At 39.3% G+C, this 14,701-nt stretch overlaps 3 protein-coding genes across 8 annotated transcripts in view; 1 reads left to right on the top strand and 2 right to left on the bottom strand.

Annotated features, from left to right (window-relative positions):
- The window catches only part of gbp2 (guanylate binding protein 2), a 90,766-nt gene that overhangs the window by 34,930 nt on the left and 41,135 nt on the right, over positions 1 to 14,701 (bottom strand). The gene's annotated exons all lie outside the window — the stretch shown is intronic.
- LOC125749187 (guanylate-binding protein 1-like) overlaps positions 1 to 14,701 on the top strand; it is a 115,132-nt gene that overhangs the window by 19,302 nt on the left and 81,129 nt on the right. The window lies entirely within an intron of this gene.
- LOC125749190 (hyaluronan synthase 1-like) lies at positions 989 to 9,423 on the bottom strand. Its single transcript, XM_049026203.1, has 5 exons — positions 9,370 to 9,423; positions 3,034 to 3,175; positions 2,050 to 2,731; positions 1,245 to 1,470; positions 989 to 1,125 (listed from the first exon to the last, which is right to left on the bottom strand). The coding sequence occupies exons 2-5, from the start codon at positions 3,111 to 3,113 to the stop codon at positions 989 to 991; spliced, it is 1,125 nt and encodes a 374-aa protein (XP_048882160.1). The 5' UTR covers positions 3,114 to 3,175; positions 9,370 to 9,423.

Genomic DNA, 14,701 nt, shown 5'->3' on the forward strand with positions numbered 1-14,701 from the left:
CAGAAGCACTTTTCAACCCTTAATGCTACCGTACATAAACTGTCAGCTATCATACATTACAATGTGCATGGTAAAATTAATAAATTACAAATTGAAAATAAATAGTATAAAATACATTATAAATTAATATTACATATTTGGTAAACACTTTCCTAAACACTTACATTGTAACTTTGTGACCGTCTTCGAAATAATTTCCGGATCCAGGCAAAATACAAAAATATCATGAAGATCCAGTAACAGATATAGGCAACAGATCCATAAATCAAGAACTTGATCTCCATTTGCTTCTCCTTTGATTTCCAGTTCCGGGTGGTCTCGTGGTATATGCTGTACCCGAGCCCGCTCAACAAAATGGCCGCCCACAATGAAAGAGGAATAAGTGGGACATAATTGCCCACTATCTTACGTCTGCCAGAGGTGCCCCAGGTGCTTTTGGTCATAGTGAAGATGGCAAAATACTTAGTAGGGAGAAGGCTGGTCATGTACAGCACAGAATACAATGACATGAAGATCATAACTGCACTCCTCCGGAGGAAACAGGCGTAGACAGCTTTGACTAGGCCTATCATCTGAATGCAGCAGAGGACCCAGATGATGTTCCAAAGGGTCCCAGTCCAGAACAGCTTAATAACAGTCCCAGTGACAAAGAAAGGAAAGACTCCAGCCACAATAGATTCATAGGTCATCCATAGGTTGTGTTTATGCCACCACATTGCATTAAACAGCCACTCACGGAAGTAAGACTTAGTCCATCTGGTCTGCTGGTTCAGCCATCGCAAAAATTGAGCTGGAGTCTCTGTGTAACACTTGGATCGAGCCGTGTACCTAAAAGAGTGAGGCCAATTAAAAAGATAACGTGAGGCAGAAGCAGATACAATATGTCTCTTTTGAGTGCCAGATGTCTTTCTCAATCTTAATTCTCCTCATGAGTCCTCAGACTTTTCTTAAGGTAATTAATAGTGGGTCCGTGCACGTTGAAAAGAACTCACTTTGTGGCGTAGCCCAGGCTCAGCATACGATTTGTGAGGTGTCGATCATCCCCAAAGGTGCAGTGTGTGCCCAGGAACTTCTGGTTGTACCAGGACTCCAGAAACTCCTGAAGGAGATCGTTTCGATAGAGACCTAACCTCAGGTAATGAAAGGGAAAAGATAAAAAAACGGAATAAAGCACATTTAGAATGATATTGTACAAAAGCATTGACATTCCCTTCAGCTGTGAACCATTAGGGTGAATCACTCACCTAGCGGACCGCTGATGCAGGACACACAGTTGAAGAAAGACTGGCAGGATCTCTCAACATTAAAGGCCATCCAGTATCTGAGACTGCTCATGAAACTAATGTAGGAGTCTTTCAAATTGAGGATCATCACATCACCCCCAACTGCTCCATATTTTTCATTGCTCTCCAACACCTTGCAAAGTTCCACTGTAGCTAAAGGGTCTAATTTGGTGTCTGAATCACACACCTGTGGTGAATAAAACAGAAGGTTTTAGTCAACAACATGGCCTTAGAAAAGGTGCAGCATAGGGCCACAAAAATGATTCCTGGTCTTAGAGGAATGTCATACGAGGAAAGGTTACTTGAGCTAAATCTGTTCAGTCTCAAGCAAAGGAGACTGAGGGGGGACATGATCCAGGTATATAAGATTCTAACAGGGTTGGATGCTGTTCAACCAAATAGTTACTTCAGCATTAGTTCAAATACACGAACTCGTGGCCATAGGTGGAAATTAGCGGGAGAACATTTCAAACTGGATTTAAGGAAGCACTTCTTTACACAGCGTGTAGTCAGAGTATGGAATACTCTTCCTGATAACGTAGTGCAAGCTGAATCCTTGGGTTCCTTTAAATCAGAGTTAGATAAGAGTTTAACAACTCTGAGCTATTAGTTAAGTTAAGCGAGCTTGATGGGCCGAATGGCCTCCTCTCGTTTGTATAGCTCTTATGTTCTTATGTTAATGAGGATTAGCAGTTATACTAGGATGTTAATATAGTACTCATTAAGAAAGAAGCTGTGACTGAGTGATTAATGCTCCTCCACTTACCTGGACGTAATCCACTGATGTCCCCAATGCTTTGAAGGCCGTGTACATCACTTCCCTCTTACCGCCCCACTTTTGCATTATGCAGACACACGTTTTGCTATTGATCAAATCTTCCACCACGTTTCTCTGAGGATCTTCCCCTCCAATTTCCATGCCAGCATCCTCTGCTGGCAAACTGTTGGTCTGCTTGTCGGGGTCCCATGTGTGATAATTGTTGTCCCACACATAGCAGGCAGGATTCTTATCAGCAAACACCTCCCTGAACATTTCCATCATGTAGCGGTCATCTTCTGTGTTGCCATCCACGACCATGATGATCTTCAGGAGCTCAGGTGGATATGCAAGACCACGTATAGAATTAAGACACTCTCTCAGATAGGCAGGGTCTTCCTGGTAGGCGGAGATAGTGAGGCCAATAGTTTTCCTGTAGGTACAAGGTTCATGCCGTGCATTCATACGTCGGTGCTCCACAAAGGCAAAAAGACTCTGGATGAGGATATGGAAGCCCAGGACGAGACCATAGAAGCCAAAGGAGACAATGTTGAACAAAGAACTGGACAGCTTGAAGCCCTTGACATAAGCCCACAACATCACTGCCAGAACCAGCATGGAAAAAATGTGGGTGATCACAATCCGGACCACCGTGACAACTTTCTGTAGTGCAGGTTTATCTTGAATCTCCCTGTTAAAGAATTCAGAACAATGTCAGAGATTATAAACTGTTAAAGGACTTTGTATATGGCTAGATGACCAGACTGTCACATCCTGCCCACCACGTCCACCTTACCCTCCTGTCTCCTCCCTAGCGTGACCGTAACAAGACACGCCTGTTTCCCATTTGTCTTACCTCTCATTCCTGCCCTCATGTTAATCACTCCCAGCTGCCTCTCATTAGCTCCCTCATTTGTCTCATTTAAACATGCTTCCCAGTCCTATGTTCCCCAGTCCAATCACTGACGTTATACCTTCTTGCCCGACTCTTACCTTGTTCCAGTCCTCCCATTTTGATCCCTTGCAATCCCGTTCATTTCGAGCCCTTGTTCATTGCGTTCTGTAGAACTCATTTTTCTTTCTGCACCACGGCTGCCTCCAAGTCCTTTGCCCCGTTGGTTGTAACACAGATAAACTGTAAAATTGGAAAAATCATGAGAATGGCATAAAAAAGATTCAATTAAATTGGATTGGATTTGATTTTATTTATTGTCCCCAAGGGACAAATTGGATTGCACGCAGCACTCAGCACCACCAACACATATATCATGGAAATATAAAACGTTATTTACGTTATATATACGTTATTTTTAAAAATAATGTAATTACAATATATACATTACATCATACTACAATTAAATATGAAATACTAAAAATGGACTAGTACTTTTGAAATGTACATAGAACAAACGTAAGAAAATGAAGATAATACGGTTTTTCAAAGCAAAGAATAATATAGCAAAACAAAAAAAGCAATGACTAACAGTAATTATCAATGAATCTGAAAACTATTTAAATAATAATAATAATAATATTAATAACAGCAGCAACAACAATAATAATTATCATAATAATAATATCATTATTGGCAGATTAAATATTTTCAGCAGATATAAATGTTATTAAAGTCAAACAACTGTGTTGCTGAGTTAGTTTTCATCTGGTGTCAATTCTAACTATAGTCTGCTTGATGACAGAATTTTGGTGTCCAGTACACAGACAATGATGCACACTGATCAGTTTGAGCCAATTTGTGCAAAGTCTTGTTAATAGCTAAGAAAATAGGCAATTTCAGCTGTAATGAGATATTGGTTTAGCAATTTATTGATTCATGGCAACTGTTGCACACCCCTTGGTTTTCCAGATTTCTTTACTGGCAAATTTTAACTCATCTTTGAATTTTCGCCTGAATCCACATATCGCCATAACCAGTGTGTGAAATTCAGGGGGGTCCAGGGGGGTCCGGGGGGATCCGACACCCCCGATTAACTAATGAGACCCCCTGAAATCCTAAAAGGAAAATTAGAAAGTTTTAAATAAAGGGGTCTCAAATTATGTCAAAGAAATTAAAATTAAATATTTTATTGTCACTAATGGTCACTAAAATGTTTTTAAGCTCCCCATGTCCAATATTCAGAATTTAAAAAAATTATTCACAAATATTTTTTGGCAAGTAGAGCCAGCCAGTGCTGTGCCTGTATGCAAATTAGCCATGTGCACGCCAAACAGAAGAAAGACATATTGTTGAGATTGAGAACGAAATCATACTAAAAATGGCTAGCAAGCGAAAACTACAGAGTGTATCACTTGCACACTTTGGGTTCCTCACATCCAAAAAGGTGGTACTTAGAGATGAAGAAAGCTGATGTAGCTAGCAGAGTGGGCCCACTTGCTAAAAGAACAGAAGACCATCTCCCACCGAATCAAGAAAAACAACATGAAGTTGAGGCCAAGTGCTCTGAAGACGCAGCAGGTGCTGAGGTAATGTTAGCTAGTACTGCTGCTAGCACAAGTGACTTGCCAATTGGTTGGACAACAAAGCAGGTGGACGAATGGAAAGACCGCAACTCTTGGCTTGACATTAATGCAGGGAAATTGGGGTGTTTAGTGTGCAGAAAAGCAGAAATGTTACTACTCTCAGAAAAGGGAACGGCTTATATCTCGCAGAAGAATAGATCAACGGTAGTGTTGCTAGCTTTGAAGCAAAGAAGCTACAAAAAAAGATCTACAAACACAGGGATTGTCATACGCACAAAAGGTTAGTGGAAATAGCCCAGATGAAAGAGAAAGACACCCTCCCCAACACTCATTGATATACAGTCCGATTTACTCAAGAAAAGAACAGTCTCGTTCAGAATAGCTTACACCATGGCAAAGGAAAGGCTATTGTACAAAAAGCTCAATCCACTCATGACAATGCAGGAACTTAATGGAGCCGAAGTTGGTAATATCCACAAATCTGGCCATACATGCACAAAAATAATCAGTCACATTGCCAAGGAAATGCGCCGCAAATTCGACTGCAATGTGAAAGAAATGGATTCACGGGTGTCAATCACAATTCATGACAGCACCATTCATGGCGGTCCCTATCTAATAATCTACGTAATGTGATGTCAGTGGAAAGGGGTTTGTAGACAATGTTTTCCTGGATCTAGTGAAACTTACAGATGGGGTCAATGCTGAATCCATTTATAACTCCATGGTGGCGAGTCTACACAAAGCTGGAATGGATGATGACTTTTTGAAGACGCACCTGATAAGCATTGCCACCTATGGAGCTGCGGTGCTCACAGGAAAAAGCAGTGGGCTTGCTGTTAGACTCAAAGAAAAGTTTCTGAACATGCAGTCCGTTCAGTATCTGGCACATAGATTACAACTGGTTGTCAAAGATGTGCAGAAGTGGCTGGCATTAATCAGTTTGAGTTTTTATTACAAAGTTTTACTCACTTTACAATCAGTCAACCAGGAACGCCAGATTTCTTAGAAAAGCAGCAGCCGACCTCGACATGGAAATACTGAAAATAGGTTACATTTTCACCATCAGATGGGTGGCCAGCAGCTTTAAAACAGTAAAAGCAGTATGGAAAGATTTCCCTGCACTAGCACTCCATTTCAAAACAGCCAGTGAGGGCACATCACGCAATGATCATGAGAGGCAAAAATACAAGGGACTTCTGAAGCACCTAACTAACTCAGGATTTGTGGATGATATGGCTGTCATGAAAGACATCCTTCGTGAAGTCCAGAGTCAGTCTCTTAAATTACAGAAAAGAGAAATGTCACTCGTGGATTCAAGTCTTGCCATCCAAGCTGGATTAAAGTAGGACATTGCCTCTCTTCTTCCTGGAAACCAGGATGGCAACCACAAGAAGTGCAGCCAAGGCATATTTGGTCTATTCTAACTTAGAGGCTATTTTTTTAATCTTTGCAGTGGCTGAATTGAGATGATAGAACTGATTGTTGTGCATAATATCTGTTTTTTTTTCCTTTTGGGGACCGGTTTCCTGGTCTCCATAAGGGAAAACTCTATTTTATAAAAATTGGTGAATGCTATGAAAAAGTTAAAAATTAAAAAACTCTTGCATTTTGCTTGGTTACCTGTGGTTAAAGTGAGGGCAGGGTGGGGGTTAAGGTTGTCATAGTTAGCGTTAGCATTTTTGTGTGTGTGTTTTGTCATGTAGGCTATAGACTGATTGTCTTGGCCTGCATCCATGAAATATTGCAAGGTTATAGGCCTACTGCATGTTGAGAAAATTTAGATCGGTATTGCGCAACAATAGGGAGATGGGGACCCCCCTTAGTAAAATTCCTATTGTAGATATCTGCAAATACATTTTGACTGGTATAAGTTCCAAATCCACATATCCATAATTGAGTGGTAAACTGTAGAGATCTTAATTTACATTTTGGAAAAGTGTCATACAATTACTTTGTAGAGATCCATAATTAATTTTTTTACTAGTAAAAACTCAACTATGGATTTGTGGACCTGGAATTATTACTAGTCAAAATGTAATTACAGATATCTACAGATATCTTCAATAGAATACAATAGTAAGAATTGAATTTAGGAAATGTGAGGCAAAAATACAAGGCAAAAATACAGTTCTTCAGCATGCATCCTTATTCGTTAAAATATAATTCTTACCATTAAAAATATTATTCTTACTAGTAAGAATTGCACTGTAGATATCTCAAATTCATATTCTTACTATTAAAATTGCATTTTTACTAGAAAGAATCTTGTTCTCGTAAGTTATTACGAGTAACCCCCAATAAAAGACAATTTGGCTTGACTTACGTAACGTTCAATGGGACAATACATGAATGGGTTAGTATAACTTTTAAACTAAACAAGATAAGCACATCTAGTGAAGTGTGCATTGATCAGCGGATTCTAGGGGAAAATACAAACTCTTGGATTTTTGGTTTATCTATGTCTGTAAAAGTAATTAATTATTGTCCTTTTTAATTATACTTTTCTTACTCGAACCGCAAAAAGTAATCGGTGGGCATCGATGTTTGTGTACTGGACATCAAAATTCTGGGAACTGCATACCATGTCTCTGTTAAAAAATATTAAATCCAGAAAACTGAATATCAGATAAAAGCCTAACTTTACCATGGTACAGAACGCTTAATACTTATGAAAAATCTAAAGCGTATTGGAGAATGGTTGCCGTATTTGACAATGTTACAACAAGACGATATGCAGAACAAAACTAACAGGGAGAATGATACAGCAGGACTACAAAAAAAAACAGCACAGACAAATGACACATCAAGACGACTTTCATAACAACAGAGTCACACAAAACATCAGGATGACATGCATAATGACGCAGTCAACATATGCATTCAACATATAGAATCTCATTGTTAAAATGGTATTGTAATGAAAACGCGACAGGCGTGTCATAAAGAGAGAACTATAATGATCTTGTATGGCCGGACCCCACGCCAAACACGAAGCAGAACGAATAATATTAACCCTGTCAGTTAACTGCTTCCGACCTGTCTCCTACCTGCACCACACCCCAGGTGTTCCCCAGTATATATACGGTCGTGGGGAGTCCGCCACATCCCTTTCCCCCCCGACTCCCCAGGTATCCCTATTCCCGGTATCTCTGAACCCCCCAGAGATTGGCTTAAAACGGCGGAGAGGACTGCCCTATAACAAACACCTGGACACCATAGACCACCCGAGACTACTATATTGTCACGGCTGAAGTTAAGTTCAAAGTTGAATAGACACAGACAAATGTTTTGTTACATGTTCTGTCGACATGGACAGCGCGCGTAGCGATATATATTTGGCACAAATAGAACTCCGTATCGATGCGGTACAACAGAGCAATATACCAGTTCTGTGATGTAATGCTGTTATCGATAAGGCCACTTAAAAAAAATATTGGTTCTGGTCCTTTTTTTTGGATAGGGTGGGTCCGGCGGGCGGGATTTTTTTTTTTTTTTTTTTTTACAAATTTTGATTGACTGTTTGGACTTTCAAATATGTAAGAAAATACATATTTGAAAATACATACCGAAGAGAGCAGACCTACTTAGTACGCCTCCTCAGTTCTTCGTTTGTTGCGTTTCAAATATATTAAATGTAAAAAAATACAAGAATGTAAATTCCTTGATCCATGTGTATCTCATAAATGCCTTCCCAACTATGGATTTGGATACTTTATGCTGATGTTTCATTCGTGAATATAAAAATGATACTCTTTGAAACCAATATTCTGTTTGTCATTCCCATTCTAAATGAACAACCAAGATTTTAAAATATATATCTACAAAGAAAGTGTATTAAAACATGTTAAAACACGAGGAATTTACAAAACACAGGAGCCTGAATGGTTGAACAAGGAAATATAACTCTACAAACAAGTACTTAAGAACATGTACCACATCACTTCCCCAGATTTAAATCTTTGCACCAGCCCATCTCAGGTAGAGACAAATTTAGGTTCACGAAACCATTCCAAGACTAGGATTACACAATGTGGATCAATCGTCGATGTGGAATGCGCGGGAAATTCAAATTTCGTCATTCTTGGGCATTTTCCATGCGATTTTTACGAAATAAAAAATAAATAAAAAAAATTCGGGTCGGAGGCATTTCGGTGGGTCGGGCGGGGACGAGAACCAATTTTTTTAAGTGGCCTAATGCCACTCATCTCTGTCTCCATCTCCGCTTACTCCCGACCCAGTTATAATAACGCGTGTTTTTGATTTAATTGATGAGGTGTTTTGCATTAGGCTTCAGTTAGCAAATACTTGGCATGTTGATGTACCAAGGACGCCAATGATCGTCGATCTTAGCCACTAAATGCGAAACAATTAAGCATGCTTTAAAAATGATTACAAAATATACTCATTAAAATGCAGTGATACGGCTTTTTTGATTTTTTCCCACAGTACATAATTTTATTTTGCTGTTCTTATTGTTTTTGTGTTATACGGTAATGTGTGACTTTTTTATTCACTATATTGTACTGTCTTGAGATCTGAAGAAGTTACATGTGCATGGGAGTGCTCTCTCTTGCCAGTAAACTTTACATACTGTATTGTAGAACCTTGCAATGTTGAAACAGTTTTTCTTTATTAAGGAGTTACTACCATTTACAAGAGGCAAAAGGGAGCCTTATTGTAAAATGGTACCAAAACGATCAGTGACAACGAGAAAGTGGGAATTTACTATTATTCAGAATTTTGGAGTTCAGAAACAGAAACAATTTTAGTTTTTAAATTAAATTTTAAGTAGAATATAGTGAAGTCCTACGAATCCTCAGCTCATATAGTCTTGATTCAGTACTGTACCTTTAGAGAAGAGTGCGCAGGCGATGATGAGATTGACGGTGAGTTCCTTCTTGATTAACTGTTAACAAGAGGTATACAGGAAGATTAGCACCTGCGATTTTTATACCTTCACGGGGAGTAGTGGCTGTAGTCATCAATTAAAAACCGCTTCTTCGGGTGACGGAGGGAACATTTGACAAATGCCTAAGACACAAAGCAGAGATTCCCCTGAAATAAACTATACCCAAATAGGACGTATTGCATACCAATACGGTGTGTCAAATCAGCTGGTGGCAGGGGTGTTGCTAGCTTATGAAAAAAACTCAAAGTCAAATTTACCTGAGACTTGACTTTTTTTTCCTTTCTTGTTTTAAGGATGACAAATGTGTTTTCTAGGTAAAGTTTTGATACACAGTATGAGACAAAAAGTGATGATTTTAACTAGTTAAACTATAAATAGGTGATCATAAATCATAACAGACAGAAGAAATGGTTTATTAGAGAGAAAAAGCGAAGGATAATTAAAAAGTTATTTGTTACACTTATATTTTGCGTGTCCTCCTTTGTTGCCACAAAGTGTTATGCTATCATGGCTTGTTAGATACAAGTTAACAGGTACTATAAATTTATGAATGGCATCAGTGTACAGTGCAATTTTAAGTGTTAACTGCTCAGAGGAGATACAAAGACTTTTTTCGATTTTCGGAGCACATGGCACGGTGAGTCGTGTGTTTTAGGATATCCTCTATATCAGTGATTTTCAACCACTGTGCCGCGGCACACTAGTGTGCCGTGAGAAAATATAAGGTGTACCGAGGGAAATTATCCAATTTCACTTAATCGGTCTAAAAACTTTTTTGAAAATGTATTATTTTTAAATAATATGCCATTGTCGAGTGTCTGTGCAGTAATAGTGATAGTATTCTAATTACTCCCATTTCCCACGACATTATCGGTGTGAGCTGAGCTTTTCAAGAGTGACTCATATAAAAACTAAAAACAGAGAGAGACAATTCCTGCCAGGATATCAGCTTTGTCATGGGCGTCGCCGCCATTAAATCTGAGGGGTATGTGTCCCCCTCACATTTCATAATTATTCGTTTGGACCCCCACCCCCCTCATTTAACATAAAATATTAGTTTTATGCCAGTGTGTCCTCCCCACATTCGAAATGCTCCTGATGCCCCCTGAACTTTCTGTTCATCCAAACAGGCTTTCACACTGAGTGAGTATAAATAAATTGAGAGACTATTTTCTAATTACTCATTACTACAGTGTCATTTTGTAACATTTTTGGTTGCTGGTGTGCAGTGGGATTTTGTCAATGGAACAAAATGTGCCGTAGCAAAAAAGGTTGAGATACACTGCTCTATATAATTATCTATCTCCTTTTCGCGTACACTGCGAAATTGCAAATGGACAAAGCGACCATGCTGTAGCAAAGTGAACGCAGACTGGCGGAGGTGTGGGTATGGGGGGGACAATGGCACTTGGGTACGGTATAAGGGAACCGTGCCTAATGTGGTCAGCTCGCGAGGCTATCCACCGTTAAGCCGGCTTTTAATGAAAGTTAAATTACAAATTTAGCAAACCAACTTCAATTAATCAAGCAAACGTTAGCATGAGGGATATGTACGTCCCCCCAGGTATATAGCGACCCTGATGCGACCCCCCCCCTCCCCGAACAGACAGACACAGACACACACACACACACACTTTGAAGGGAAAAAATAAATTTGTATAACTAGCATCCCTAAATATGGTAAAATACCGTGATGTTTGAACTCGTCAAGCTGTGTCGACCATCACGAACTACTCATAAGCATGTTTGCTAAAGGTAGGAGTCCCCTCACACGCGCGCGCGTCCCCGTTCCTATACACACGCGTTCCCGCTGTCTTCCTTCATCTCGTCCGTAGGTAGACAGATCGAAGTGCCCGCATTTCTATTAGCCAATGCATGGCTTTAAAAATGTTCACTTCCATGATGACCTACCGATTTAACGAAGGATAAATAATTCAAATACGGATGGCACGTTCTAAAGCATTTTATTCAAAATATCTATTCTTGCCGCATGTGCGATTTAGCGCATTCTATTTGTATTCTGCCATTGCGGATTTTGGGTCCTGAAGAAGTTGAGAACTGAGCTGCCTTAAATCGTGACGGATGCAGTTTCGGGCACACGGACCAAAGCGGTATACAATACAGGAAAAATTTTTTTTAGAGAAACCTTTTGTAACCAGTGACCAATTAACTTACCTAGTTAACAGTTGCGTTATTTTTTTCGCCACGTATACGTTACGATACAAAAGCTTCTAAAGCATAACTAACGTTAACTGTAATGTTACTTGTAACTTATTTAGCAAAATTTTTGTTTTGTTTTGTTTTTTTATTCAACCCTTTATTGCTGTTGCAATGAAATTGTCTCACAGTAAATGTATTAACTCATACCCGAGAGACCTAACCCTAGTTAGTGTCACATATATGACGTTAATATAGCTGCAAAAACAACAATACGTAAACAGCAGTACGGAATTTATCCACGCCATGGTGTAATGTATTGTCGTCAGATTATGACCATTTAAAGTTCAAGCCGAGCAGGCCTCACTGTAGTCCTATCATCTTTAATTATCCAAGCTATCTAAAACTGTCTACCATATTACTAAAATATCGAAACTATATATCCTACATAAAACTATCTTAAATTATAACTTTTCTTAAAAGCCCCTTTCTTAAAGTTATCAGACTACAAACACTAAGTAGGCCTGTTACAATATAAAACCTACTACTACTTAACATTAAAATCTCTATAGACCTAGTCAAATTGTAAATTTGACTGAATATTGTGATCGGTCTCTCAAATTCATCATTTTATTGTCTGAATACCACCAATGTCTACATCATTGTGTCTTTGACTGGAATCATCATCGCCTTTTCTCTTTGCCTATGTGTTCTTCCCAGTTTGTGATCCCCCGCAATCCAGTTGTTTCTAGCCCGTTTATAATTTTTTTCGTAATAAAACCCATTTCATTTGCCCGGACTCCTGCTCCTTTGTTCTTTGTCTGCAAAACGTGACCGCTTCTTTGAAAGGAATCAACGGGCTAAATATAGCTCAAAGTTTAAGCTTCAGACTTCTATTAGCTGCCTCTCCATTGAATTGTTTGGCCACAGGTGCCTGCTAAATGGAGCCTTTGTTGTGCTATATTGTGGTGTTTGCATTTTTATACTGTTCGGAGTCATTATTATAGTGTTTTCAGTATATTATTGCATGGGCGTCGTTAGGTCCTATCACCAGGGTCTAGCCTAATCCTAGCCCCAAGTATTTTAGCCCCAATAACAATCTTCCTTCAAAAACAAAAAAGTCAAGCCCCAGGTAAACTTGACTTAGCCCATGATCATTTCAACAGCTAGAAACACCCGATTGTGTAAAAAAAATAATAATAAAAAATCAGTTTTCCAAGAAATTGTACTGAGATTGTACTCTAAGCAGTGTCATATATAAACCAGCAGTTACACACAGTAAACCTATTCATATTGCACTAATATCTAACTATATGTTTCTAAGTATGGTTTCTGTACTGCTTCTCAATATTGGAAGAAAAAAAATGTACCATTTTCCCAAATAACGTTGTCAAATGGTAAAATGTGGACACAGCGGCTACGCTGATTACTATTAGTTTGGATGTAATGAAATGGCAAATAGATGTGCTCTTCTAGTAGAATACATGACCAAATGGGAAACATCCTTTGTAAGACCTGGAAGTTAATGCAGTCAAGCTGCACACACAATGCCGATACATGGTCAAATCCTCTGCGCTCAATTTGTGAGGTGCACACATAGGTAACCTGATCAAGCATGCACAGGAAAATAAGATTGTGATTCCACATAGAATGCTTCAACATGTAGAGTCAAATGTATGAAGTACAGGATGTACAATAAAATGTTTTATAGTGCATAAACAAATCATACCTTATGAAGCTCAAGGTCCTAGGCTATTTACAACCAAATTTTGGTCAACCTCTACCATTTTTTAGCAAAATTTGAGATTCATGGTTTGTTAAAACAGGACTTGTTCATGCATTATGGGAAAATTCTGAGATAGGGCCCATCAAACTGGGCTCATATACCCAAAATGAAGTCTTGTTCAGGGTTGGGCAATCTTAACTGCAAAGGGCCACTATATATGCAGGTTTTTGGGATAACCTTTAGGCCAGCTGTTCAAACTCAGGGGTGGGGACTTCCTCTAAGCAAACCTCTAATTAGTATTCTAATTAGGGAGTTGCAGCAAAAACCCACACACAGTGGCACACCCCTGGTCAGGTATATACAGGTGAGAGTAACAAAATTAGAACATCGTGCGAAGGTATTTCAGTAAAAGGCAAAACTAATATAGGATATGGACTCATTACATGCAAAGCAAGATATTTCACACCTTTATTTGTTATGATTTTGATGATTATGGTTTACAGAGTATGAAAACCCCAAATTCATCAGCTCAGAAAATTAGAATTTCACATGAAAAGATTGAGAGACATGTCAGACCTCTGAAAAGTGCAATCACGCATATGTACAGTAATTGGTTCGGGCCCCTCTTGCATGAATTACTGCCTCAATGCGGCGTGGCATTGATGCCATCAGCCTGTGGCACTGCTGAGGTGTTATGGAAAACCAGGATGCTTCAATAGTGGCCTTCAGCTCTTCTGTATTGTACACTCCAAAGCACAGAATGATGTCAGTGACCTGACTGGGGAAATCAGACACCCACTTGCAAACAGTTAACACCTAGAAACAGCTGATGAGGATTCCAAAAGAGATAAAAGGGGTATGGCACACAGGAGGATCGAACGATTGGGACAGCACTTGAAAGTGGTAAAGGAGATTAAACAAACAGCTACCACAGTCCAGTGAAATATATTCACAATCCAGAAGTGCTGCAAAGTACCAAGCAAGTCCATAACAGCTGAGGCTTGGTTGCTAGCCGATTGACATGACAGTCACCTTTTGTACCTACTGTAATTTATGAGCAGTTTAACATTTAGCTAACTGAGCAACTTACCTTTGACATATATCTTGACTGATTGGCAGAAAGATGATCTTTGCCCCAAATGCACTAGCAACTGGTCAATCAACTTTCCCCAAATACTTTTTTTTTTAACTATCCCTGGGCCCTCACTGTTATGACACAGGTCATGGTGCAGGCAGGGAAAGGACACGATCTGCTTGTGGCTCCATGAGACATCAGGAAACAGTAATCACACACTAGGAGTTCGCTCAGAAAATATAGGACAAAAGGAACATAATAAAACGCACAAGTTTGGCAAGGAGAACACAGACCTAATAAGCACTAGGGAAAA

This window comes from Brienomyrus brachyistius, chromosome 9 (assembly GCF_023856365.1).
Source record: "Brienomyrus brachyistius isolate T26 chromosome 9, BBRACH_0.4, whole genome shotgun sequence".
Classification (NCBI taxonomy): domain Eukaryota; kingdom Metazoa; phylum Chordata; class Actinopteri; order Osteoglossiformes; family Mormyridae; genus Brienomyrus; species Brienomyrus brachyistius.